General features: G+C 51.0%; 1 protein-coding gene across 1 annotated transcript in view; it reads left to right on the top strand.

The window, feature by feature from the left end:
- KIAA1755 (KIAA1755 ortholog) overlaps positions 1-18,932 on the top strand; it is a 50,179-nt gene extending 31,247 nt beyond the window's left edge. The window contains exons 8-14 of the mRNA XM_060233514.1: positions 596-712; positions 1,741-1,839; positions 4,698-4,846; positions 4,982-5,120; positions 10,699-10,821; positions 13,852-14,043; positions 18,006-18,932. Coding sequence (XP_060089497.1) covers positions 596-712; positions 1,741-1,839; positions 4,698-4,846; positions 4,982-5,120; positions 10,699-10,821; positions 13,852-14,043; positions 18,006-18,923 — 1,737 coding nt within the window. The 3' untranslated portion in view covers positions 18,924-18,932. The remainder of the gene's footprint in view (positions 1-595; positions 713-1,740; positions 1,840-4,697; positions 4,847-4,981; positions 5,121-10,698; positions 10,822-13,851; positions 14,044-18,005) is intronic.
- Positions 18,933-27,769: the final 8,837 nt, after the last annotated feature.

The raw sequence follows: 27,769 nt of genomic DNA, 5'->3' as shown, positions 1-27,769 counted from the left end.
TGACCACTACACCAAACTGGGTGGTGCGGGCTTCTCCAGGGGTTAATGAGGGCTGCTGAATGGCACCTGCCAGAAGACAACAGGTGGTTGCTTCCACCTGAGGAGCCTGTGGGATGAACAGCAGGGATCCTGTCTGCACATGGGAAACTGAGGCTCTGCCACTTAGGCATGGCCCTCGGTTGTCTCCGCTCTTGGAAATGGCACTGCCATCCATGCCACGGTCCTCAGCAGATCCCCCCCCTGGCATTTTGCAGAGTAGAAGGCCAGGCTGTAAAATGGCACCTCATCTCCATGGTGGACTTGGAGATGTGGGAATTGTCCAGGGCTGCCCCTGAAAAGTATCACTGCAAGTGGGTAACCAAGGCCTCTGCTGGCTTCCTGCCACCCTTCCAGGCCATCTTGGACCCGTACTGCTCAAAGTGCCTGAGGGATCCCCTCCTGGCCATCCACAATCTCTTCATTCCCAGCCTCTTCAAAGTCAGTCCCGAATGGAGGAGGCACTTCAGGCTCAAGTTTGTTCCCCTCCTGGAAAGGAAGCGGACCCTGCCTTCTGACCCCTCCCCCCACTGACTGTCTTGCTGTGTCCTCCCTGCAGGTGGAGCTGCTGAGCTCTCTGAAAGCTCTGAGCCGCCATGTGGACAGTAGTCAGCTGACCCGGGCCCTGGAGGGCACCTTCCCGTATTGCCACAGCGAGTGGGTTCAGTACTTCCAGGTGTCTGTCGCCATGACCACTCATCCCCTCATCCCCTCCCTCTTTCCCTTCCTTCCTTCCTTCATTCCTCCTCCTCCCTCCCTCCTTCCTTCCTTCCTCCCTCCATCTTCCTCTTCCTTCCTCCTCCTCCCTCCGTCTTTCTCCCTCCTCCTCCTTCCTTCCTTCCTTCCTCCCTCCCTCCATCTTTCTCCTTCCTTCCTTCCTCCCTTCCTCCCTCTCTCTCTCCCTCCCTCCCTCCTCTCTTCCTCTCTCTCTTCCTCCCTCCCTCCCTTCCTTCCTTCCTCCCTCCCTCTTTCCTTCCTTCCTCCCTCCTTCCCTGTCTTTCTCCTTCCTTCCTTCCTTCCTTCCTCCCTCTCTTCCTCCCTCTCTTCCTCCCTCTCTTCCTCCCTCCCTCCCTTCCTTCCTTCCTCCCTCCCTCCCTCTTTCCTTCCTTCCTTCCTCCCTCCTTCCCTGTCTTTCTCCTTCCTTCCTTCCTTCCTTCCTTCCTTCCTCCCCCCTTCTTCCTCCTTCCCTTTCTTCCTCTCTCCCTCCCTTTCTTTCTCATTCCTCCCTCCCTCCCCTCCTCTCCCCTCCCCTCCCCTCCCCTTCCCTTCCCTTCCCTTCCCTCCCCTCCCCCTCCCCTCCCCTCCCTCTCATTGCTTCCAATTGGCTTTGGAACATTCTTGATCAGGGTCCGTGGCCAATAGGAGATCACGTGTATTTCTTCCTAAAAAGCATTTTGGATCCCAGATCCCTCCCCTTGCTGTGGGTGAGCTGTGTTGGGGGGATCAGTCCAGATCCATCTGGCCCCAGCATGCTATGTGGGAGGGAGCCAGAACTACGCCAGCCCCTTTCACTGTGCCCATTAGCTAAGTGGGTGCAGGGGGCGGCCCCGATTGGCCTCCCTCGGTGCGCATCATCTGGGTGGTGGACAGCCTTAACCCCATATCCTTCTGTGTGTCTCCCTTTCATTAGCCCCGCCTGTCATCTTCTTTGTCCTTGTTAGCTTCTTTGTCTGACAGGATCCTTGTCTCGTTTTCGCCCTTCAGAAGATGCAGCACTTTATGGGTGACCTCCGGAAGGCATCGGAGTTGCTTCAAAGCACCATCCAGGAGCTGGAGAAGAAGGAACAGCTAAGAAGTCTGCAGGTAACGCAGAAATAAACTGCTGAGACCCAGAAATGGCTGCTGGTCTCGTCTGCCCTTGTACAGACGAGGGCTTTGAAGCCGGAGAAGAATCCCCTCCATCCGGAGGCAGGAATTGGCCCAGGTCCATTACAGGAGTCTCCCTTAATTGGATCGACATCTCTCTGAGCTTCAGAATGCTTCAAGTTGGAGTCATTATCTTCAGATCGGCTGGCGGCGCGAGCACGGCGGCACTGTCTTCCTACCGCCAAGCAGTTTGGGCTGGAAGGCAGGTGGGCACCCGGTCTCGGAAGCTGCTAATGGACTCCTCGTGCCCTTTCCTGATGGCCACGCAAGTGGCCAGGGCGTAATGGACTCCTCGTAGCCTTCTTAAAGCAAACTAAATGCAGAGCTGCTAGCTGCTGACTTAGAGATGTCCCTCAAACGGACCCAGCTGCGGGCAGCCCTCTGTGCCACGCCTCCCACGCACCCCCCCCTCCCCAGCTCCGGCCAATTTCCTTGGAAGCTTCCGAAGAGCTTGGGGTTTTAGCGGCGCCTGGACGCTTTTGGATTGAAAGTGGCCAAATGGCGCCTTTGTGCAAAAGGCACCGCTCAGCCGCTTTCGACCCGAAGGCGCTGGGGCACCGCTAAAATTCCGTGCTCTTCTGTAGAAGTGCAGGGGAGTAAGAGTGTAAGGGAGTAAGGGGGTGCCTCATGGCTCCCTCAGGTAGAAGAAGAAGATGATGATATTGGATTTATATCCTGCCCTCCACTCCGAAGAGTCTCAGAGCGGCTCACAATCTCCTTTCCCTCCCTCCCCCACAACAGACACCCTGTGAGGTAGATGAAGATATTGGATTTATATCCCGCCCTCCACTCCGAAGAGTCTCAGAGCGGCTCACAATCTCCTTTACCTTCCTCCCCCACAACAGACACCCTGTGAGGTAGATGAAGATATTTGATTTATATCCCGCCCTCCACTCCGAAGAGTCTCAGAGCGGCTCACAATCTCCTTTCCCTTCCTCCCCCACAACAGACACCCTGTGAGGTAGATGAAGATATTGGATTTATATTCCGCCCTCCACTCCGAAGAGTCTCAGAGCGGCTCACAGTCTCCTTTACCTTCCTCCCCCACAACAGACACCCTGTGAGGTAGATGAAGATATTGGATTTATATCCCGCCCTCCACTCCGAAGAGTCTGAGAGCGGCTCACAGTCTCCTTTCCCTTCCTCCCCCACAACAGACAGCCTGTGAGGTAGATGAAGATATTGGATTTATATCCCGCCTCCATTCCAAAGAGTCTCAGAGCGGCTCACAATCTCCTTTCCCTTCCTCCCCCACAACAGACACCCTGTGAGGTAGATGAAGATATTGGATTTATATCCCACCCTCCACTCCGAAGAGTCTCAGATTGGCTCACAATCTCCTTTCCCTTCCTCGCCCACAACAGACACCCTGTGAGGTAGATGAAGATATTGGATTTATATCCCACCCTCCACTCCGAAGAGTCTCAGAGTGGCTCACACACGCACTGTTTCCCCTCCCAAGCACCATGAAGACAGAGCCTCACTGCCCCAGACAGTGTGTTCACTCTATACCTTGTGGCCAGTAGTCACTGATGAACCTCTGCTCCATACCTTTATCCAATCCTCTCTAGAAGCTGTCTTTGCTTGTAGCCTCCACCACTTCGTGCAGCAGTGAATGTGTTAGTCACCCTTTGGGTGAAGAAGTACTTAAGAACATAAGAGAAGCCCTGTTGGATCAGGCCAATGGCCCATTCATTTCAACACTCTGTGCCACATAAGAACATAAGAGAAGCCCTGTTGGATCAGGCCAGTGGCCCATCCAGTCCAACGCTCTGTGTCACTTAAGAACATAAGAGAAGCCATGTTGGATCGGGCCAATGGCCCATTCAGTACAACACTCTGTGTCATGTTTTATTGTTCAATATGGCTTTTGCCACATCCTGTAAGACACCCTGAGCCTGCCCTGGCGGGGAGGGCGGGGTATAAATAAAATTTTATTATATTATTATTATTATGCAATGGCCACAACCCCCCCCCCCCAAGTGCCATCAGAAGGTCCACCAGTGAGGCTAGAATCCCTCCCACTCTGCCCCCGCAGCACCAAGAATACAGAGCATCACAGCCCCAGACAGAGTTCCAACAATACGCTGTGGCTACTAGCCACTGATGGACTTCTGCTCCATATACTTATCCAATCCCCTCGAAGCTGGCTATGCTTGTAGCCACCACCACCTCCCGTGGCAGTGAATTCCATGTGTTAATCACCCTTTGGGTGAAGAAGGACTTCCTTTTATCTATACTAACCCGACTGCTCAGCAATTTCATCGAATGCCCACGAGTTCTTGTACTGTGAGAAAGGGAGAAAAGGATTTCTTTCTCTACTTTCTCCATCCCATGCATTATCTTGTTAACCTCTATCATGTCACCCCGCAGTCGACGTTTCTCCAAGCTAAAGAGCCTAAGCCCTGATTAGACAGTACTGACTTGGATGGACCAAAAGTCTAACGCAGTACAGTGTAGGCTCCTATGAAGGCCTGTTTAACTGTCGTGGCTAAACGTTATTGGTAGACATCCAGGGAAAGCCAGTTTGGTGTAGTGGTTAAGAGGGGCATACTTTAATCTGGGAAACTAGGTTTGATTCAGCCCTCTTTCACTTGGAGTCAGCTGGGTGACCTTGGGGCAGTCACAATTCTCTCCACCCCCCTCCAAAAGAAGCCTAGCTCACCAGAAAAAGAGCTAGAGTTTCAGGCAGGCAAGCAAACGTCAGCTCTCCTGTTGCACTACACCCACAGCCATGCAAAAATGAATGAATTAGACCTCTGGGATAGTGACTTGCTGCCTCTGTGTTCTTGCAGGAAGTGGTGCAGGAACTGGAGCGGCACCAGCTGCTGATGCAGGGTGTTCTGTCCAATGGCCAGCTGCTCAGCCTGCAGCGAGAAGGCGGGGCTACGCTGGCCAGGCTGAGAAAGGAGGCGGCCCGGCTCAGCTTCTCCCCGGAGGCCAGGTAGGAATTGGCTGGCGCTATGTGAGACAGGATGTTGGACTAGACAGAAAACTGGTCCAGCGGGGCTCTTACGTTCTCATGCACTGGGCACATTGAGGCAAGCCAGTGATATGCTGTTTTGTTTCTCTTTGCAAGGAGCAGCATAGACTGTGCCCTGGGCCTCTACAATCTGGTGGAAGAGCAAGTGCACGCCCTGGTGACCAGGTCCAACGGCCGCTTGGAGCATCTGCAGTTCCTGCAGAAGATCCGGGGGATGGAGGCCGAGTTCCACAAGGTCAGTGAGCCCTCCGGGGCCCAGGAGGGAGCCATGTGGCATCAGAGGCTGGCCGGACACTCACACCACTCACCTGTGGGGTCATATGAACATAAGAGAAGCCATGTTGGATCAGGCCAATGGCCCATCCAGTCCCACACTCTGTGTCACATAAGAGAAGCCTTGTGGGATCAGGCCAGTGGCCATCCAGTCCAACACTCTGTGTCACATAAGAGAAGCCTTGTGGGATCAGGCCAGTGGCCATCCAGTCCAACACTCTGTGTCACATAAGAACATAAGAGAAGCCCTGTTGGATCAGGCCAATGGCCCCTCCAGTCCAACACTCAGTGTCACATAAGAACATAAGAGAAGCCCTGTTGGATTAGGCCAGTGGCCTATCCAGTCCAACACTTGGTGTCACATAAGAGAAGCCCTGCTGGATCAGGCCAATGGCCCATCCAGTCCAACACTCTGTGTCACATAAAAACATAAGAGAAGCCCTGTTGGATTAGGCCAATGGCCCATCCATTCCAACACTCTGTGTCACATAAAACATAAGAGAAGCCCTGTTGGATCAGGCCAATGGCCCATCTATTCCAACACTCTGTGTCACATAAAAACATAAGAAAAGCCCTGTTGGATCACGCCAATGGCCCATCCATTCCAACACTCTGTGTCACATAAAAACATAAGAGAAGCCCTGTAGGATCAGGCCAATGGCCCATCCAGTCCAACACTCTGTGTCACATAAGAACAGAAGAGAAGCCCTGTTGGATTAGGCCAGTGGCCCCTCTAGTCCAACACTTTGTGTCACATAAAAACATAAGAGAAGCCCTGTTGGAACAGGCCAGTGGCCCATCCAGTCCAACACTTTGTGTCACATAAGACATAAGAGAAGCCATGTTGGATCAGGCCAATGGCCCATCCAGTCCAACACTCTGTGTCACACAGTGGTCAAAAAAACTAGGCACCATCAGGAGGTCCATCAGTGGGGCCAGGACACCAGAAGCCCTCCCACTCTGGCCCCCACCCCCAGCATCACTGCCCCAGACAGAGAGTTCCAACAATCATAGAATCATAGAGTTGGAAGGGACCTCCAGGGTCATCTAGTCCAACCCCTTGCACAATGCAGGAAACTCACAAACACCTCCCCCTAAATTCACAGGATCTTCATTGCTGTCAGATGGCCATCTAGCCTCTGTTTAAAAACCTCCAAGGAAGGAGAGCCCACCACCTCCCGAGGAAGCCTGTTCCACTGAGGCTACACTGTGGCTAATAGCCACTGAAGGACCTCTGCTACAGTTATTTATCCAGTCCCCTCTTGATGCTGCTTGTAGCCGCCACCACCTCCTGTGGCAGTGAATTCCACATGTTAATCACCCTTTGGGTGAAGAAGTACTTCCTTTTATCCATTTTAACCTCTCTGCTCAGCAATTTCATCAAATGCCCACGAGTTCTTGTATTGTGAGAAAGGGAGAAAATTACTTCTTTCTCTACTTTCTCTGTCCCATGCAGAAACTTGTCAACCTCTATCATGTCACCCCTCAGTCGACGTTTCTCCAAGCTAAAGAGCCCCAAGCGTTTTAATGTTTCTTCATAGGGAAAGGGTACCAACCCTTTAATCCATTCTAGTTGCCCTTTTTCTGCGCTTTTCCCAATGCTATAATATCTGTTTTGAGGTGAGGTGACCAGAATTGTACACCGTACTCCAAATGAGGCCGCACCATCGATTTATACTTTTTATTATATTTGTATGTTATTTGAGGTCCTTTCCTCAAATGCTCGGCTCTGATGTTTAGGAAAGTCGATCAGAAGGCATTTCAGTTTGCAGCTGGAGTCAAGTTAGCTGCACCTTAAAAACCAACAAGATTTCCAGGGTTTAAATTTTCAGGAGTCAGAGGTCCCTTTGTCAGGCACCTGTGTGTATGTGTGAAGTGTTATCAGTTGCTTCTGACTTGTGGCCTGGAGAGGAGGCGGCTGAGAGGTGATATGATCACCATCTTCAAGTGCTTGAAGGGCTGTCCTAGAGTGCAGAGTTGTTTTCTGTGGCCCCAGAAGGCTGGACCAGGACCAACAATCTGAAACGAAATCAGAAGAGTTTTTGGCTAAACACTAGGACGGTTTCCCACTCACCTTATGCCACTCTCACGAGAGCCAGTTTGGTGTAGTGGTTAAGTGTGCGGACTCTTATCTGGGAGAACCGAGGGTTTGATTCCCCACTCCTCCACTTGCAGCTGCTGGAGTGGTCTTGGGTCAGCCAGAGCTCTCTTGTTTGGGAGAACCGGGTTTGATTCCCCACTCCCTCCATTTGCACCTGCTGGCATGGCCTTGGATCAGCCAGAGCTCTGGCAGAGGTTGTCCTTGAAAGGGCAGCTGCTGTGAGAGCCCTCTCAGCCCCACCCACCTCACAGGGTGTCTGTAGTGGGGGAGGAAGGTAAAGGAGATTGTGAGCCGCTCTGAGACACTTGAGTGGAGGGCAGAATATAAATCCAGTGTCTTCTTCTCAGCAGGGCTTCCTTCCGATTTTACACTATCAGCTGCGTTGGCTTTTTCACGCTGCAAACAGAAACCTCTAAAAACCAGTTTCTGTTTGACGTGCGAAAAAACCAACGCTAGTTGCAGCCCTGGGGCAGATAGTGTGAATTCGGAAGGAGGCTCCGCTGAGAAGAGGAACGTGAGCGCGGCGTAAGGTGAGTGGGAAACGGGCCTAGGTTTGGTTTCCAGATTGCTAAAACGGTTTTTCCTTTGCCTGCCTGCAACAGCAGAGAAACTCCCCGCAGCTGAGTAGAAATGTGGTTAGTGCTCATTCAATAATCACGTTGAACCGGATGGCTGGATACCAATTAGGAAGGGATTTCATCCAACCTGCAAGTTTCCAAAACCTACAGCACTGTCGATTAATTTTAAAGGGATCAGCGCAGCGTGAAATAGGATTTACTTTTCATTTTGTTTACGGGGTTGTAATAAAGCCTGTTTATGAAATCCACGGCTTGGATTCGTAGGGACGGCTCCTTTATCGCCGGTTGCTTGATTGTGAGAACGTTTTGCCACCTTGATTGAGATCCACTTAAAGCGCCGTTGTTGTATAAGGTGAATCAAAGTGAATGAGCGAAACTAATTGCAGCGACACAAACAGGAGATGAGGCGAATTAAAGAATTGGAGGCTCTGCGCATGTTCGACACAAAGCGGAGGTGGATTTCCCAGATGTTGCCGCTTGGCATGGAACGTTGGAGTTCCGTGAGCAGATCTTCCAAGCAACGCTCCCACAAAGCTGTAGAATCTCGTGAGCAAAAATCCTGCGAGCTGCTGGCATTAAAAGTTGTGAGCTACTGCAGAAATTAGCTTGGACTGGGGCAATTTGTCTTAAGACAAAAATGTGTGAGCTGGAGGCTAAAACCCGGTGAATTAGCTCGCGCTAACTCAGCTTAGAGGGAACGCTGCTTCCAAGATTTATTTCCAGTCTGAAAAGCTGTTGGGGAAAAGACTGGGGCTACGGTATTGGGAACCTGACCCCTTCTGCCTCCCTGCAGAAAAACGTCCACCCGCTGAGCTCTGAAACGTGTCTAGAGGAGGGCAACAAAGATGATGAGAGTCCTATGACGAAAGTCCTGTGACGAAAGGGTAAAGCAGCTGGGCATGTTTAACCTGGAAAGGAGATGACCGAGAAGTGATATGATAGCCACCTTCATGCGTTTGAAGTGCTGTCACATAGAGGGTGGAATGGCGTTTCATAAGGTTGGACTAGAACCGACAAGCTGAAATTGAAGCAACAGAATTTTTGGCTAAATGTTAGGAAGAACTTTCTTACAATTAAAGCAGTTCCTCAGTGGAACAGGCTTCCTCGGGAGGTGGTGGGCTTTCCTTCCTTGGAGGTTTTTAAGCAGAGGCTAGGTGCCATGTGATAGCACCTGGGGTCTCACACCTACGTAGAGCTTTCCCTCCTCTCAAATTCCATTGATTAATTTCAATCATACTTTTATTTCTAACCTGGTAACCGTTCCAGTAAGGAGCCCCGTGGCGCAGAGTGGTCAAGCCGCAGTACTGCAGTCCTAAGCACTGCTCACGACCTGAGTTTGATCCCAGTGGAATCTGGTTCAGGTCGCCGGCTCAAGGTTGACTCAGCCTTCCATCCCTCTGAGTTTGGCACAATGAGTACCCAGCTTGCTGGGGGGAAAAGTGTACATGACTGGGGAAGGCAATGGCAAACCACTCCGTAATCTAACAGGGCTTCTCTTATGTGACACAGAGTGTTGGACTGGATGGGCCATTGGCCTGATCCAACAGGGCTTCTCTTATGTTCTTATGTGACACAGAGTGTTGGACTGGAGGGGTCATTGGCCTGATCCAACAGGGCTTCTCTTATGTTCTTATGTGACACAGAGTGTTGGACTGGAGGGGTCATTGGCCTGATCCAACGGGGCTTCTCTTATGTTCTTATGTGACACAGAGTGTTGAACATATGAAGCTGCCTTCTACTGAATCAGACCCTTGGTCCATCAAAGTCAGTATTGTCTTCTCAGACTGGCAGCGGCTCTCCAGGGTCTCAAGCTGAGGTTTTTCACACCATTTTGCCTGGACCCTTTTTTGGAGATGCCGGGGATTGAACCTGGGACCTTCTGCTTACCAAGCAGATGCTCTACCACTGAGCCACCGTCCCTGGATGGGCCACTGGCCTGATCCAACAGGGCTTCTCTTATGTTCTTATGTGACACAGAGTGTTGGACTGGATGGGCCACTGGCCTGATCCAACAGGGCTTCTCTTATGTTCTTATGTGACACAGAGTGTTGGACTGGATGGGCCACTGGCCTGATCCAACAGGGCTTCTCTTATGTTCTCCCTCCCTCCCTTTCTCCCTCCCTTTCTTCCTTCCTCTCTCCCTCCCTCCCTCCCTCCCTCCATTTCTTCCTTCCTCTCTCTCTCCCTCTCTCTCTCCCTCCTTCCCTCCCTTTCTCCTTCCCTCTCTCCCTCCCTTTTTCCTTCCTCCCTCCCTCCCTTTCTCCCTTCCTCTCTCCCTCCCTTTCTTCCTTCCTCTCTCCTTCCCTCCCTTTCTTCTTTCCTCTCTCCCTCCCTTTCTCCCTCCCTCCCTCTCTTCCTCCCTTTCTCCCTTCCTCACTCCCTCCCTTTCTTCCTTCCTCTCTCCCTCCCTCCTTCCCTCCCTTTCTTCTTTCCTCTCTCCCTCCCTCTCTCCCTTTCTCCCTCCCTTTCTCCCTCCCTCTCTCCCTCCCTTTCTTCCTTCCTCTCTCCCTCCCTCCCTTTCTTCTTTCCTCTCTCCCTCCCTCTCTCCCTCCCTCCCTTCCTTCCAGCTCTCAAACATTTGACTTTTATTCTATGTAGCGCTTATATTAAGCAAGTTTGGCCACCCCTGTTTCAAAGCATCGCAAAAAAATAAATGTCCAGTGTTTGATTCCCCACTTCTCAACTTACAACTGCTGGAACTTCTTCTTCTTTACCTTTTTAACCATTCCAGTGGGAGGCAGGGATTGAAATGTCTGGGAATTGGTGACTTTAGCAGACTCTGAAGGGACCAAAGAAAGTTCTGAGTGGGACAGCCTTGATCCCTGTGGAATTCCAGCATCTCCCTGTGCTTCTGTCTGCAGCTCAGCTTGTGGATGGAGGAAGAAGGGGAGCTGGAACTCAGCGAGCTGGAATCTGCAGAGAGCAGCCGGGAGACTGCTGAAGAGTCTTACCTGACGTTTAAGGAATTCTTCAAAGAAGCCACAGTAAGTTGAGCTGGGAGAAAGAGAGAGACTCCAGTCAAGTTCAGCTGGAACAGAACGACACAGAAAGGAATTGTGGGAAATGATCCAGATTTGCATCTGATTGATCCACTCTTTGAAACTCTGAAAACATAAAAATGTTTTTGACGCTTAAGTTTAATTCTTAAGTCTTATTGATGGGAGATTTGAGACTGTAATGTTTGGTGTAGTGGTTAAGTGTGTGGACACTTATCTGGGAGAAGCGGGTTTGATTCCCCACTCTTCTACTTGCAACTGCTGGAATGGCCTTGGGTCAGCCAGAGCTCTCTTATCTGGGAGAACCGGGTTTGATTCTCCACTCCTCCACTTGCACCTGCTGGAATGGCCTTGGGTAAGCCAGAGCTCTCTTATCTGGGAGAACCGGGTTTGATTCCCCACTCCTCCACTTGCACCTGCTGGAATGGCCTTGGGTCAGCCAGAGCTCTCTTATCTGGGAGAACCGGGTTGGATTCCCCACTGCTCCACTTGCACCTGCTGGAATGGCCTTGGGTCAGCCAGAGCTCTCTTATCTGGGAGAACCGGGTTTGATTCCCCACTCCTCCACTTGCACCTGCTACCATGGCTTTGGGTCACCCAGAACTCTCTTACATGGGAGAACTGGGTTTGATTCCCCACTCCTCCACTTGCATCTGCTGGAATGGCCTTGGGTCAGCCAGAGCTCTCTTATCTGGGAGAACCGGGTTGGATTCCCCACTCCTCCACTTGCACCTGCTGGAATGGCCTTGGGTCAGCCAGAGCTCTCTTATCTGGGAGAACCGGGTTTGATTCCCCACTCCTCCACTTGCACCTGCTAGCATGGCCTTGGGTCAGCCAGAACTCTCTTATATGGGAGAACCGGGTTTGATTCCCCACTCCTCCACTTGCAGCTGCTGGAATGGCCTTGGGTCAGCCGTAGCTCTTTTATCTGGGAGAATGGGGTTTGATTCCCCACTCCTCCACTTGCAGCTGCTGGAATGGCCTTGGGTCAGCCGTAGCTCTGGCAGAGGTTGTCCTTGAAAGGGCAGCTGCTGTGTGAGTCCTCTCAGCGCCACCCACCTCACAGGGTGTTTGTTGTAGGAGAAAATAAAGAGATTGTAAGCTGCTCTGAAACTCTGACCAATTTCCCCCTCAGCCTATGTCGCTCTGATGTTCCTCTTTTCAAAGTGGCATCCTTCCGATTTCAACTCTCTGCCCCATTTTTGTGCTGCAACAAGAAACTGGTTTTTAGTGGTTTCTGTTTACCGCGCAAAAACGGCGATGCAAGATGCAAGAGTTGGGAGTAAGCAGTGAAGTGGCCAAGTTTGCAGATGACGCTCAATTGTTCAGGGTGGTGAGAACCAGAGAGGATTGTGAGGCACTCCAAAGGGATCTGTTGAGGCTGGGTGAGTGGGCGTCAACATGGCAGATGCGGTTCAATGTGGCGAAGTGCAAAGTAATGCACATTGGGGCCAAGAATCCCAGCTACAAATACAAGTTGATGGGGTGTGAACTGGCAGAGACTGACCAAGAGAGAGACCTTGGGGTAGTGGTAGATAACTCACTGAAAATGTCAAGAGAGTGTGCGATTGCAATAACAAAGGCCAACGCCATGCTGGGAATTATTAGGAAGGGAACTGAAAACAAATCAGCCAGTATCATAATGCCCCTGTATAAATCAATGGTGCGGTCTCATTTGGAGTACTGTGTGCAGTTCTGGTCACCGCACCTCAAAAAGGATATTATAGCATTGGAGAAAGTCCAGAAAAGGGCAACTAGAATGATTAAAGGGCTGGAGTACTTTCCCTATGAAGAAAGGTTGAAACGCTCTTTAGCATGGAGAAACTTCGACTGCGGGGTGACATGATAGAGGTTTACAAGATTATGCGTGGGATGGAGAATTAGAGAAAAAAGTACTTTTCTCCCTTTCTCACAATAGAAGAACTCGTGGGCATTCAATGAAATTGCTGAGCAGTCAGGTTAAAATGGATAAAGGGAAGTCCTTCACCCAAAGGGTGATTAACATGTGGAATTCACTGCCACAAGAGGTTCTCTTATGTTCTTATGTGACACAGAGTGTTGGACTGGAGGGGCCACTGGCCTGATCCAACAGGGCTTCTCTTATGTTTTTATGTGACACAGAGTGTTGGACTGGAGGGGCCATTGGCCTGATCCAACAGGGCTTCTCTTATGTTCTTATGTGACACAGAGTGTTGGACTGGATGGGCCATTGGCCTGATCCAACAGGGCTTCTCTTATGTTCTTATGTGACACAGAGTGTTGGACTGGAGGGGCCATTGGCCTGATCCAACACGTCTTCTCTTATGTTCTTATGTGACACAGAGTGTTGGACTGGAGGGGCCATTGGCCTGATCCAACATGGCTTCTCTTATGTTCTTATGTGACACAGAGTGTTGGACTGGAGGGGCCATTGGCCTGATCCAAAAGGGCTTCTCTTATGTTCTTATGTGACACAGAGTGTTGGACTGGAGGGGTCATTGGCCTGATCCAACAGAGCTTCTCTTATGTTCTTATGTGACACAGAGTGTTGGACTGGATGGGCCACTGGCCTGATCCAGCATGGCTTCTCTTATGTTCTTATGAAGCTCCAGGGCAGATAGTGGGAAATGGCATGCTGAAAAGAGGAGGCATGCTGAAAAGATGAGCGGCGTAGGCTGAGTGGGAAATCGGTTTCTGATTCAGAGAGAAGGAGGGATATAAATCTACGGTCTTCTGAATTGTCATGTATCTGTGGTTGTTATGAAACATGGATTAGGAACATTCCCGTTATTGGACTGGACAGACCCTCACTGGTCTGATCCAGCAGGGCTCTTCTTACTGTCCCTCTAGCCAGCATTCTGCTTCAACCGTGGCCAGTTGGAAGCCTCTGAGAAGGTCACAGGGTTTCTCCGAATGGTGAGCAGTTTTTGAGCATTGAGATATCATGAGCCTAAGTTGTTCCAAACCTAGCAACGACGCCCAGCGAGTGAACTCAGAACAGGCAATTTCAGAACGTCCTTCGCTTTCTTCCCTGCTTAGGTCCACTATAACCGTGGCCTGTCGCTTTCCAAGGAAGCCGCCAAGGTCCAGGGATCCAGATTCCCCGAGATGGAGGCTTTTGAGTCTGCCAAGGGGGCTTTCCAGGCCAAGCTGACCGTGTTCTACATGGAAATGGAGATGAGAGGGGCAGAGCTGGAAACCCTCCTGGATCTCTACAAGTTCCGCGACAAGGTAGGATCCTAGAATCGTAGAGCTGGAAGGGACCGCCAGGGTCATCTAGTCCAACCCCCGGCACAATGCCAGGAAATTCACAAACGCTTCCCCCTGAGCTGGTTCAGGTAGCTGGCTCAGGTTGACTCAGCCTTCCATCTTTCCAAAGTCGGTCAAAGGAGTCCCCAGCTTGCTGAGGGGGGAAGCGTAGATGACTGGGGAAGGCAAGGGCAAACCACCCCGTCAAAAGTCTGCCGTGAAAACGTTGTGAAAGCAACGTCACCCCAGAGTCAGAAACGACTGGTGCTTGCAAAGGGGCCTACCTTTACCTTTAAAAGTGTGGAAGTGTGGAAGAGGACACTGCCTGCCCACTGGATCTGTGGCCCCTCCTGGCTGTGTGGTGCAGTGGTTAGAGTGTCCTGGGAGACCCAGGACAGAATCCCCACTCTGCAATGGAAGCTTGGGCCACACACACGGTCTCAACCTAACCTGCCTCACGGGGTGGTTGTGAGGATTCAATGGAGAACGATGAAAGCTGTTTTGGGTCCTGTTTGAGGAGCAAAATGGAATATAAATGAAGTAAATAAAATAAATGCGTTGTTCCAGGAGACAGTGAAATCTCCTCTGGAGAAAATACCCAAATATGTCCTCGGTGGAGGCAGTTTTGCTAACAGCAGGGCTTTCTTTGTAGCAGGAACTCCTTTGCATATTAGGCCACACCTTCTTGATGCAGCCAGTCCTCCAAAGCTTACAGGGTTCTTTGTACAGGGCCTACTGTAAGCTCCAGGAGGATTGGCTACATCAGGGGGTGTGGCCTAATATGCAAAGGAGCTCCTGCTACAGAAAGCCCTGTCCACTACTATATTCAGGGCTTTATTTGTAGCAGGAGCTCCTTTGCATATAAGGCCACGCCTCCTTGATATAGCCAGTCCTCCAAGAGCTTACAATAGGCCCTGTAAGAAGAGCCCTGTAAGCTCTGAGAGGATTGGCTACATCGGGGGGGGGGGGGGTGGCCTAATATGCAAAAGAGTTCCTGCTACAAAAAAAGCCCTAGTTAACACCACTGAAGCAATTAGATGTCTTCTTAAGAAGCCGTCTTTGGAAGCATCTGGCCCATTATAGCTTTTTTCCAGTCTGCCTTTTCTTGGTAAGATGACAGAACTAGCCCTGGACCACTTCCATCTGGCTTCAGGCCTAGCTTTGAGATGAAAACAAGCTCTGGCAGTTGGCTTGCCAAAGGATAAGAGTAACACGTCCTTTTTAATCCTCTGATCGTCCTGTTCTGTTGGGGAGGTTGGAGAAATGGTTTGGGAATAAAGAAGAGAAGCCCTGTTGGATCAGGCCAATGGCCCCTCCAGTCCAACACTCTGTGTCACATAAGAGAAGCCATGTTGGATCACGCCAATGGCCCATCTAGTCCAACACTCTGCGTCAAATAAGAACATAAGAGAAGCCATGTTGGATCAGGCCAGTGGCCCATTCAGTCCAACACTCTGAGTCTCATAAGAACATAAGAGAAGCCCTGTTGGATCAGGCCAATGGCCCCTCCAGTCCAACACTCTGTGTCACATAAGAGAAGCCATGTTGGATCAGGCCAATGGCCCATCTAGTCCAACACTCTGTGTCGCATAAGAACATAAGAGAAGCCATGTTGGATCAGGCCAGTGGCCCATTCAGTCCAACACTCTGTGTCACATAAGAACATAAGAGAAGCCCTGTTGGATCAGGCCAATGGCCCCTCCAGTCCAACACTCTGTGTCACATAAGAGAAGCCATGTTGGATCAGGCCAATGGCCCATCTAGTCCAACACTCTGTGTCACATAAGAACATAAGAGAAGCCCTGTTGGATCAGGCCAGTGGCCCCTCCAGTCCAACACTCTTTGTCACATAAGAACATAAGAGAAGCCATGTTGGATCAGGCCAGTGGCCCATTCAGTCCAACACTCTGTGTCACATAAGAACATAGGAGAAGCCCTGTGGGATCAGGCCAGTGGCCCATCCAGTCCAACACTCTGTGTCACATAAGAACATAAGAGAAGCCCTGTGGGATCAGGCCAGTGGCCCATCCAGTCCAACACTCTGTGTCACACAGTGGCCAAAAAACCCAGGTTCCATCAGGAGGTCCATCAGTGGGGCCAGGACACTAAAAGCCCTCCTACTGTGCCCACCCCCAAGCACCAAGAATATGGAGCATCAGTGCCCCAGACAGAGAGTTCCATCAGTACCCTAATAGCTAACGATGGACCTCTGCTCCATATGTTGATGCAGTCCTCTCCAGCCTTTGCCTTTTAACGTCGGGCTTCTAAATGAAATAATCTGCCCCTTTGGTGTTGACTGCCTTGATTCGCTGAAGATACCCAGCACCACGTCGCTGTGGCCAAGCCTCTGGAAGCAGCTGTCTCTGTTCTGTATATATAAAATTTTTTGCCACTGTGTGACACAGAGTGTTGGACTGGATGGGCCGTTGGCCTGATCCAATATGGCTTCTCTTATGTTCTTATGAACCAGTCTTCAGACTGCTGTGGTTAAGCGGCTGAAGCTGCATCCCAGTGTCAAGCATGAGATTCCAAAATAACCAGTCCTTGGATTTGAAACAAAGTATGGTTTATTGATAATCCATGTTGCTCAGAAGAGTTAGGTATCGAGACTGATACTCTCTATCAGTAGACTACGTTTTTTAAAATGGCACATCAGAGGTTCTATCAACAAAGGATTCACGAACAATTCTACATTCCCGTGTGAAATTCACACGTTGAGTCCCTTATCTCTATTGTGGCCAGCGCTTCCTGGGCTGAATTGGTCCCGGGAGGTTTTATCTTCAAAAGCGGACATTCCTGCATTTGTTAGTCAAAGTCGAAAGGAGAAAGGTGGGGGTTGCTACTTTGATGTGCCAAAACACAGTTCAGGGTTAGTAACAGTTCTATATTCTACATACTTTAAGTAGAAATCAAAGTAAAAGATACAATGCTTGACACCCAGTCAGAGAGAGGCGATGCTGGGTGGGAGTTTATTTTATGTGAAACGGGTTTGATGATCAGGAGAAGCGCTTGGACGGGAGGGTGGGTGGGCTACGTGGAAAACCTGAGCCCCTCCCTGGCAAGCGGCCACCTGTTGGAGTAACCAAAGCTGTCCGTGACTTGGCAGGGGGTCTGACTCAGCAGAAGACATCTGTAGGTGGTGGGAAAGTGAGAAGAAGGTGCCCGCGGTAAGAGGAAGTAAGCATTCCTGCGGGCGAGGCAGTCGGCTCCCTTCCTGGAGCGGGACGATCTGGCAACAGTGACCCATGCAACGGTCACCTCAAGGTTGGATTACTGTAATGCCCTCTACATGGGGCTGCCCTGTGCCGAACCCGGAAGTTGCAGCTAGTGCAGAACACCGCCGCTCGGCTGTTATTAGGGCTCCCTAGACGGGAGCACATTCAGCCGGGCCTCCGGGGACTGCACTGGCTGCCAATAATATACCGAGTCCGGTACAAGGTGCTGGTTATTACCTTTAAAGCCCTATATGGTCTAGGACCTGCCTACCTTAGGGACCGTCTCTTCCCATATGTCCCCCAGAGAGTGCTGCGATCTGGCTCTCGAAATCTGCTCGTAATCCCCGGGCCAAAGGAGGCCTGGTTAAAGTCAACCAGGGACAGGGCCTTCTCAATCACAGCCCCTTGCTGGTGGAACCAGTTACCAGAAGAGGTCAGGGCCCTGCGGGATATTGGACAGTTCCGCAGGGCCTGTAAGACTGTCCTCTTCCGGTTGGCCTATAACTGACCGGCACCAAAAATACTGAAGGAAGTCTATAGATAGCACACGGTTGGATTGATGTATTGATTTTAATGTTTTTAATTATGTAAATTGCTATTGTATTTTAAAATTTGAATTTTGTTGTTAGAACTTTTATGTTGTGAGCCACCCAGAGCCTGCTTCGGTGGGGTAGGGCGGGATACAAATCAAATCAAATAATAATAAAAATAATTTTCTCCCCACCCCAGATCGCACATTTTACTCTTGACTGCAAGCAACGCCTGGCCCAGTGGAGAGCCGGAGGGGGTGAGCCCAGGACCGCAGAGGCCCTGTGTGAATTGGAGAGCTCTCTCCAGCTGCCCTCCGAGTTTTCCCCTGAGAAATTCCAGCGCATGAAGGTCCAGGCTTCCAGCATGCGCAGCGGAAAGGGCCTCGAGGTGTGGGGTGAAGCTTTCGAGAAATGCCAAGAAGCCAGACAGATTCTGGAAGGCCTGCTGGCCCAGTGCAAGGAGAACCGAGAAGGGGGAGCTGGGATCTGCAGAGAGGACGGTGACCCTCTTAACGTGGATCCTGTCCCGCCTCCTGAAGCCCCAGACGAGGATCTCTACTTTGATGGTGCTCTGGGGAAAACCAGGAACCAGGATCCCAACAGAACTGGCTCCCGAGAGCGTCCTTCCTGTGGAGCAGACAAGGAAGAGCTGGGAAGGGAAGAGTCTTATCTTGCTTCCCCGCAGGCTGTTTCTCAAAGCGAGGCCTCCAGGGGCCAGAACCCCGGCGAAGAGTCCTCAGAAAGTCTCCCCACACCAACATGGACCCCTCCTCCTTTAAGGCTTCCCACCCACCCCTCTTGCCTAAGGGCTAACCATGCACCAGAGACCTGTGAGGATCTGCCATCCGCCGACTGGACGTGCGTGACCGTCCCACGGAGAGGCCTACGTAGCAGAAGGAACGAAGCGGCCCAGTACTTCCAGCTCTCCCGACACGGCAGCTTTTCCTCCGAAGACACCGATTCCCAGAACTCCGCTGAAGAGTTGCTGGGCTCCAGTGCAACGTTGCCGATGGAATCCGCAGGCCCCAAAGGCGCCTCGCCTCAGGGGAAAGTGCTGGGGATCCTGTACTTGGAGAACCACAGCGCAACCAGCCTGAACAACGTGGCTTCCCAATAAGTCCAATGAGCCCGGGAGCTGAGAATCTTCAGCTTCTCCACACGGCCTCCCCTGTGATGTCTTTGTGGCGGGCGACATTCCCAGAGGCTGCAGAAAGGCAGACCGATTTCGCACAAGGCTTGTTCCGGGCGGAGAGCCCTTTTGCTCTTGGCGCTTCTCTCTGTTTTCGCACAAGCTACCCCAGAGCTGAGAGCTGGTGCTCCGCTTTTCCGCAGCGAGCGACATCCTCTTCCAATCGGTTTCTGCTTGCCACGGGAGAACCAACTCGCAGCTCTGGGGCAGCTAGTGCGAAAACAGAGAGAAGCGCCGGGAGCAAAAGGACCCGGAACAAGGAAAGGAAAGGTCCCCTGTGCAAGCACCAGTCGTTTCCGACTCTGGGGTGACGTTGCTTTCACAACGTTTTCACGGCAGACTTTTGACGAGGTGGTTTGCCCTTGCCTTCCCCAGTCCTCTACACTTTCCCCCCAGCAAGCTGGGGACTCCTTTGACCGACCTCGGAAGGATGGAAGGCTGAGTCAACCTTGGGCCGGCTACCTGAATCCAGCTTCCACTGGAATAGAACTCAGGTCGTGAGCAGAGCTCAGGACTGCAGTACTGCAGCTTTAACACTCTGCGCCACGGGGCTCTTAAAGGTAAAGGTAGTCCCCTGTGCAAGCACCAGTCATTTCCAACTCTGGGGTGACGTTGCTTTCACAACGTTTTCACGGCAGACTTTTTACGGGGTGGTTTGCCGTTGCCTTCCCCAGTCTTTTACACTTACCCCCCAGCAAGCTGGGGACTCCTTTTACCGACCATGGAAGGCTGAGTCAACCTTGGGCTGGCTACCTGAATCCAGCTTCCGCTGGAGTCAAACTCAGGTCGTGAGCAGAGAGTTCAGACCACAGTGCTGCAGTACTGCTGCTTTACCACTCTGCGCCACGGGGCCGCTCAGTCTGTAAGGAAAGGAAAGGTCCCCTGTGCAAGCACCAGTCGTTTCCGACTCTGGGGTGATGTTGCTTTCACAACATTTTCACGGCAGACTTTTGACGGGGTGGTTTACCCTTGCCTTCCCCAGTCCTCTATGCTTCCCCCCCCCCCCCCGCAAGCTGGGAACAAGCCCTCGTGCGAAATCCGTCTCCGTCTAATTTTGGCTCTGGAGCTGCTACATCTTCCAGGCACGCAACTCTTCCTGGAGTCCAGTCCCTTCAGCCACGTTGAGCTCCCGTCTCAGTCGGCTTCACCAGTAGTCGGGATTCCAAGCCAGTAAGAACACCAGAGGCAGCTTTCTCCCGGAGCCTTTGCCCCATTTCAGACACCCAACTTGTGCCTTTGTCCTTGCTTTTCGGCTTCCACGTGATGTCATCTGACATTCATCCTCCAATCTTGGGCTGTTTGTTTCCCCTTCAGAAAATGCTTCCCCCCCACCCCAAAGCCTGGAATGTATATATATATTTCTATGCAAGGTGCTACTAAGGTGTACGCTTCACTGTGCCTGGAATGGGAGGTACACCTTCAGGTTCAGTGAAAAGGATTCCTTCTTCTCCTCTTCCTCTCCATTAAGGATTCTTAACGGAGAGCCAGTTTGGTGTAGTGGTTAAGTGCGCGGACTCTTATCTGGGAGAGCCGGGTTTGATTCCCCACTCCTCCACTTGCAGCTGCTGGAATTGCCTCGGGTCAGCCATAGCTATCGCAGGAGTTGTCCTTGAAAGGGCAGCTTCTGTCAGAGCTCTCTCAGCCCCACCCACCTTACAAGGTGTCTGTCTCCTGATTGCCAGTTTGGCGTAGTGGTTAAGTGCGCGGACTCTTATCTGGGAGAACCGGGTTTGATTCGCCACTCCTCCACTTGTACCTGCTGGAATGGCCTTGGGTCAGCCAGAGCTCTGGCAGAGGATTGTCCTTGAAAGGACAGCTGCTGTGAGAGCCCTCTCCAGCCCCACCCACCTCACAGGGTGTCTGTTGTGGGGAAGGAAGTTAAAGGACATTGTGAGCTGTTCTGAGATGCTAAGATTCAGAGTGGAGGGCAGAATATAAATCCAATATCTTCTACTTCTTAGGTGCAAGGAGTCTTATCTGGAAGAATGGGGTTTGATTCCCCACTCCTCCACTTGTACCTGCTGGAACGGCCTTGGGTCAGCCAGAGCTCTGGCAGAGGATTGTCCTTGAAAGGACAGCTGCTGTGAGAGCCCTCTCCAGCCCCACCCACCTCACAGGGTGTCTGTTGTGGGGAAGGAAGTTAAAGGACATTGTGAGCTGTTCTGAGATGCTAAGATTCAGAGTGGAGGGCAGAATATAAATCCAATATCTTCTACTTCTTAGGTGCAAGGAGTCTTATCTGGAAGAATGGGGTTTGATTCCCCACTCCTCCACTTGTACCTGCTGGAACGGCCTTGGGTCAGCCAGAGCTCTGGTAGAGGATTGTCCTTGAAAGGGCAGCTGCTGTGAGAGCCCTCTCAGGCCCACCCACCTCACAGGGTGTCTGTTGTGGGGGAGGAAGGGAAGGGAGATTGTGAGCCGCTCTGAGACTCTTCGGAGTGGATGGCGGGATATAAATCCAATATCTTCTTCTTCGTCTTTTTGAGTTTTTAAAAACCTTTTTGTTTAAATCCGGGTGCACTTCACTGACGAGTCCCAACTTTTGGAGAAAGGGGGCAGCTAGATGCAGGCTTTTCCAAATACGCTTTTTTCTTTTTCTTTTCTTCTTTTTAATAAGCAATACGGCACAGCACAATTGCACTACAAGTGTTCCATTCTGTGGCTCTCTTGGCATTGAGAATAAATAAGGGCAAGGGACAGTGAAAGACATATTCCCCGCTGGAGGACGTGCCTTCAGCTTCAGCGAAAAGGAATCTCCTTTTTCTTCTGTCTCTCGGTTCAGTTTCTTAGAATTTTGTTTTGTATCCTCCAGTTGTGTTGTTTGTTACTCTACTACAGCAATTCAAAACCACAGTTTTGCGTGTGTTTCTTGCTGCTGCAGTTACATCAGAAAGGGTGGTGGGGGGGAAGGAATCGTCCTCAGTCTCAGTACTGAAATGCAGCTCTGGATTTGGGGCAGGGGAACTAATTCATTTGGAATTGGGGGAGGGGGGCAACTGTGCTGCCGTAGGCAAGAGGTGGGAAGCGTCAAGCTGTGTGCTGTTGGTGAGAAGCACTATGCGAACATATGAAGAACATGTGAAGCTGCCTTCTACTGAATCAGACCCCCCTGGCTCCATCCAAGTCAGTCTTGTCTCCTCAGACTGGCAGCGGCTCTTTCTCTAGGGTCTCAAGCGGAGGTTTTTCACGCATACTTGCCTGGACCCTTTTGAGTTGGAGATGCTGGGGATTGAACCTGGGACCTTCTGCTTACCAAGCAGATGCTCTACCGCTGAGCCACCGTCCCTCCCACAAATGAAGCTGCCTTCTACTGAATCAGACCCTGGGTCCATCAAAGTATTGTCTATTCAGACTGGAAGCGGCTCTCCAGGGTCTCCAGCTGAGGCTTTTCACGCCTATTGGCCTGGACCCTTTTTAGTTGGAGATGCCAGGGATTGAATCTGGGTCCTTCTGCTTACCAAGCAGATGCTCTACCGCTGAGCCACCGTCCCTCCCACATATGAAGCTGCCTTCTACTGAATCAGACCCTGGGTCCATCAAAGTCAGTATTGTCTACTCAGATTGGCAGCAGCTCTCCAGGGTCTCAAGCGGAGGTTTTTCACGCCTACTTGCCTGGACCCTTTTTAGTTGGAGATGCTGGGGATTGAACCTGGGACCTTCTGCTTACCAAGCAGATGCTCTACCGCTGAGCCACCGTCCCTCCCACATATGAAGCTGCCTTCTACTGAATCAGACCCTGGGTCCATCAAAGTCAGTATTGTCTACTCAGATTGGCAGCAGCTCTCCAGGGTCTCAAGCGGAGGTTTTTCACGCCTACTTGCCTGGACCCTTTTTAGTTGGAGATGCTGGGGATTGAACCTGGGACCTTCTGCTTACCAAGCAGATGCTCTACCGCTGAGCCACCGTCCCTCCCACATATGAAGCTGCCTTCTACTGAATCAGACCCTGGGTCCATCAAAGTCAGTATTGTCTACTCAGATTGGCAGCAGCTCTCCAGGGTCTCAAGCGGAGGTTTTTCACGCCTACTTGCCTGGACCCTTTTTAGTTGGAGATGCTGGGGATTGAACCTGGGACCTTCTGCTTACCAAGCAGATGCTCTACCGCTGAGCCACCGTCCCTCCCACATATGAAGCTGCCTTCTACTGAATCAGACCCTGGGTCCATCAAAGTCAGTATTGTCTACTCAGATTGGCAGCAGCTCTCCAGGGTCTCAAGCGGAGGTTTTTCACGCCTATTGGCCTGGACCCTTTTTAGTTGGAGATGCCAGGGATTGAATCTGGGTCCTTCTGCTTACCAAGCAGATGCTCTACCGCTGAGCCACCGTCCCTCCCACATATGAAGCTGCCTTCTACTGAATCAGACCCTGGGTCCATCAAAGTATTGTCTATTCAGACTGGCAGTGGCTCTCCAGGGTCTCCAGCTGAGGCTTTTCACGCCTATTGGCCTGGACCCTTTTTAGTTGGAGATGCCAGGGATTGAATCTGGGTCCTTCTGCTTACCAAGCAGAGGCTCTACCACTGAGCCACAGCCCCATTCATGGCTCTCCAGGGTCTCAAGCTGAGGTTTTTCACGCCTACATGCCTGGACCCTTTTTAGTTGGAGATGCCCGGGGATTGAACCTGGGACTTTCTGCTTAACAAGCAGATGCTCTACCACTGAGCCACTGGCCTTCCCCTGCTCTCCAGGGTCTCAAGCTGAGGTGTTTCACGCCTACTTGCCTGGACCCTTTTTAGTTGGAGATACCAGGGATTGAATCTGGGACCATCTGCTTACCAAGCAGATGCTCTGCCACTCAGCCACCATCCCTCCCATATATATGAACATATGAAACTGCCTTCTACTGAATCAGACCCTTGGTCCATCAAAGTCAGTCTTGTCTACTCAGACTAGCAGCAGCTCTCCAGGGTCTCCAGCTGAGGTTTTTCACGCCTATTTGCCTGGACCCTTTTCAGTTGGAGATGCTGGGGATTGAACCTGGGACCCTCTGCTTACCAAGCAGATGCTCTACCACTGAGTCAGCATCCCTCCCAAATGAAGACATAGGTATGAACAATTGAAGTTGCCTTACACTGAATCAGACCCTCGGTCCATCAAAGTCAGTCTTGTCTACTCAGACTGGCAGCGGCTCTCCAGGGTCTCAAGCTGAGGTTTTTTCACGTCTATTTGCCTGGACCCTTTTTAGTTGGAGATGCTGGGGATTGAATCTGGGACCTTCTGCTTACCAAGCAAATGCTCTACCACTGAGCCACCATCCCTCCCCATATATGAATATGCTGAAGATTTTAAGAACATAAGAGAAGCCATGCTGGATCAGGTTGTGGCCCATCCAGTTCAACACTCTGTCACATAGTGGCCAAAAACCCAGGTGCCATCAGGAGGTCCATCAGCAGGGCCAGGACGCTAGAAGCCCTCCCACTGTTGCCCCTCCCGAGCATCAAAAATACAGAGCATCCCTGCCCCAGACAGAGAGTTCCAACAGTACACTGTGGCTAATAGCCACTGATGGACCACTGCTCCGTATGCTTATCCAATCCCCTCTTGAAGCTGTCTATGCTTGTAGCTGCCACTGCCTCCTGTGGCAGTGAATTCCAGGTGTTAATCATCCTTTGGGTGAAGGACTTCCTTTTATCCGTTCCAACCTGACTGTCAGCAATTTCATTGAATGTCTACGAGTTTTCATATTGTGAGGAAGGGAGAAAAGTGCTTCTTTCTCAGCCTTCTCTGTCCCATGCATAATCTTGTAAACCTCTATCATGTCACCCCGCAGTCGACGTTTCTCCAAGCTAAAGAGCCCCAAGCGTTTTCACCTTTCTTCATAGGGAAAGTGTCCCAACCTTTTAACCATTCTAGTTGCCCTTTTCTGGGCTTTTTCCAATACTAGAATATCTTTTTTGAAGTGTGGTGACCAGAATTGGACAAAGTTGGAAAGAAAGTTGGTAGAAACCATAATCAAGGACAGAATGAGTAGGCACATTGATGAACACGGGTTATTGAGGAAGACTCAGCATGGGTTCTGCAAGGGAAGATCTTGCCTCACTAACCTGTTACATTTCTTTGAGGGGGTGAACAAACATGTGGACAAAGGAGACCCGATAGATGTTGTTTACCTTGACTTCCAGAAAGCTTTTGATAAAGTTCCTCATCAAAGGCTCCTTAGAAAGCTTGAGAGTCATGGAGTAAAAGGACAGGTCCTCTTGTGGATCAAAAACTGGCAGAGTAATAGGAAGCAGAGAGTGAGTATAAATGGGCAGTCTTCGCAGTGGAGGACGGTAAGCAGTGGGGTGCCGCAGGGCTCGGTACTGGGTCCCATGCTCTTTAACTTGTTCATAAATGATTTAGAGTTGGGAGTGAGCAGTGAGGTGGCCAAGTTTGCGGATGACACTAAATTGTTCAGGGTGGTGAGAACCAGAGAGGATTGTGAGGAACTCCAAAGGGATCTGTTGAGGCTGGATGAGTGGGCGTCGATGTGGCAGATGCGGTTTAATGTGGCCAAGTGCAAAGTAGTGCACATTGGGGCCAAGAATCCCAGCTACAAATACAAGTTGATGGGGTGTGAACTGGCAGAGACTGACCAAGAGAGAGATCTTGGAGTCGTGGTAGATAACTCACTGAAAATGTCAAGACAGTGTGCATTTGCAATAAAAAAGGCCAACGCCATGCTGGGAATTATTAGGAAGGGAATTGAAAACATATCAACCAGTATCATAATGCCCCTGTATAAATTGATGGAGCGGTCTCATTTGGAGTACTGTGTGCAGTTCTGGTCGCCGCACCTCAAAAAGGATATTATAGCATTGGAGATAGTCCAGAAAAGGGCAGCTAGAATGATTAAAGGGCTGGAGCACTTTCCCTATGAAGAAAGGTTGAGACTCTTTAGCTTGGAGAAACGTCGACTGCGGGGTGACATGATAGAGGTTTACAAGATAATGCATGGGATGGAGAAAGTAGAGAAAGAAGTCCTTTTCTCCCTTTCTCACAATACAAGAACTCGTGGGCATTCGATGAAATTGCTGAGCAGCCAGGTTAAAACGGATAAAAGGAAGTACTTCACCCAAAGGGTGATTAACATGTGGAATTCACTGCCGCAGGAGGTGGTGGCGGCCACAAGTATAGCCACCTTCAAGAGGGGGTTAGATAAAAATATGGAGCAGAGGTCCATCAGTGGCTATTAGCCACAGTGTGTGTGTCTATATAAAATTTTTTGCCACTGTGTGACACAGAGTGTTGGACTGGATGGGCCGTTGGCCTGATCCAACATGGATTCTGTTATGTTATGTTCTTTAAGTACTCGAAACGTGGCCGCACCAAAATGACACAAGGGTTCCAGCAACTCAGATGGCTGACCTGGAAACTACTGAAGCTTTGAACGGGGAAGGAAAAGATAATCTTCTCTCACTGGGGTGCGATTCACAGAGCTGTCATGGAGTGGGAGGAGTCACCCCAAAGTGGCTTTTCTTCCTACGGTTTGCATTCAGAGGATTGATTGATTTACACCAGGGGTGGCCAACGGTAGCTCTCCAGATGTTTTTTTGCCTACAACTCCCATCCGCCCCAGCCATTGGCCATGCTGGCTGGGGCTGATGGGAGTTGTAGGCAAAAAAAAATCTGGAGAGCTACCGTTGGCCACCCCTGATTGACACTCTTCATCGCCCACTTTCTTCCCTGGGACTCAAGGCAGGTTACACAGAGTGGGTCGATACAATCCGCCGGAAGCCACAGTCAATAAACAACGCTGCAGGATTTGGGTTGTGGAACCAACCAGAAGTTTAAAAACGGATCTGAAGCAAAGTGTAACATGACACAACAAATGACACAAGGGATCCAACCCACAACAGTACATGCCACAGTCCTCAATACTTTATTCAAATAACTTTGTGACGCCTTTTGTATAGTGTTAACCTACTGCCTTCCTAGAAAAAAAGCTCTCTGGAATAATTCAGTTCTACATAGTTTGTGGGAAGCCAGGTGAGCAGAAGTCTTCCTGACCTCCTTGGGCAAGCCATGCTACAAAGTGGGGGGCCACAACAAGGAAGGCATGTCTAGGGGCAGCGGTTGAATGTGCCCACTTGCACATTGGCACCTGCAGAAGACCCTGTGACTGTTGAGAAGGCAAATCAGTATGCATAGCTTATCCCCCTCGTGGGATCCATGACTGGAAGCCTGGCTCAACACCGTCAGGGTTACCAATCAAACAATCTTGGAATCATCTAGTCCAGCATCTTGTCTCACACAGTGGCCAGCCAGTTCCTCTGGAGGGCCAACCACAGGGCAGAGATGCTGAAGCCTTCCCCTGAGAAGAACATCAGAAGAGCCCTGCTGGATCAGACCAGTGAGGGTCCATCTAGTCCAGCCTCCTGTCTCACACAATGGCCAGCCAGTTCCTCTGGAGGGCCAACAACAGGGCAGAGAGGCCGAGGCCTTCCCCTGAGAAGAACCACAGAGGAGCCCTGCTGCATCAGACCAGTGAGGGTCCATCTAGTCCAGCATCCTCTCTCACACAGTGGCCAGCCAGTTCCTCTGGAGGGCCAACAACAGGGCAGAGAGGCCGAGGCCTTCAGAAGAACATGAGAAGAGCCCTGCTGGATCAGACCAGTGAGGGTCCATCTAGTCCAGCCTCCTGTCTCACACAGTGGCCAGCCAGTTCCTCTGGAGAGCCAGCAACAGGGCAGAGAGGCCGAGGCCTTCATAAGAACATCAGAAGAGCCCTGCTGGATTAAACCAGTGAGGGTCCATCTAGTCCAGCCTCCTGTCTCACACAGTGGCCAGCCAGTTCC

Source organism: Heteronotia binoei, chromosome 2, assembly GCF_032191835.1.
Source record: "Heteronotia binoei isolate CCM8104 ecotype False Entrance Well chromosome 2, APGP_CSIRO_Hbin_v1, whole genome shotgun sequence".
Lineage (NCBI taxonomy): Eukaryota > Metazoa > Chordata > Lepidosauria > Squamata > Gekkonidae > Heteronotia > Heteronotia binoei.
This window is presented reverse-complemented; position numbering and strand designations above follow the sequence as displayed.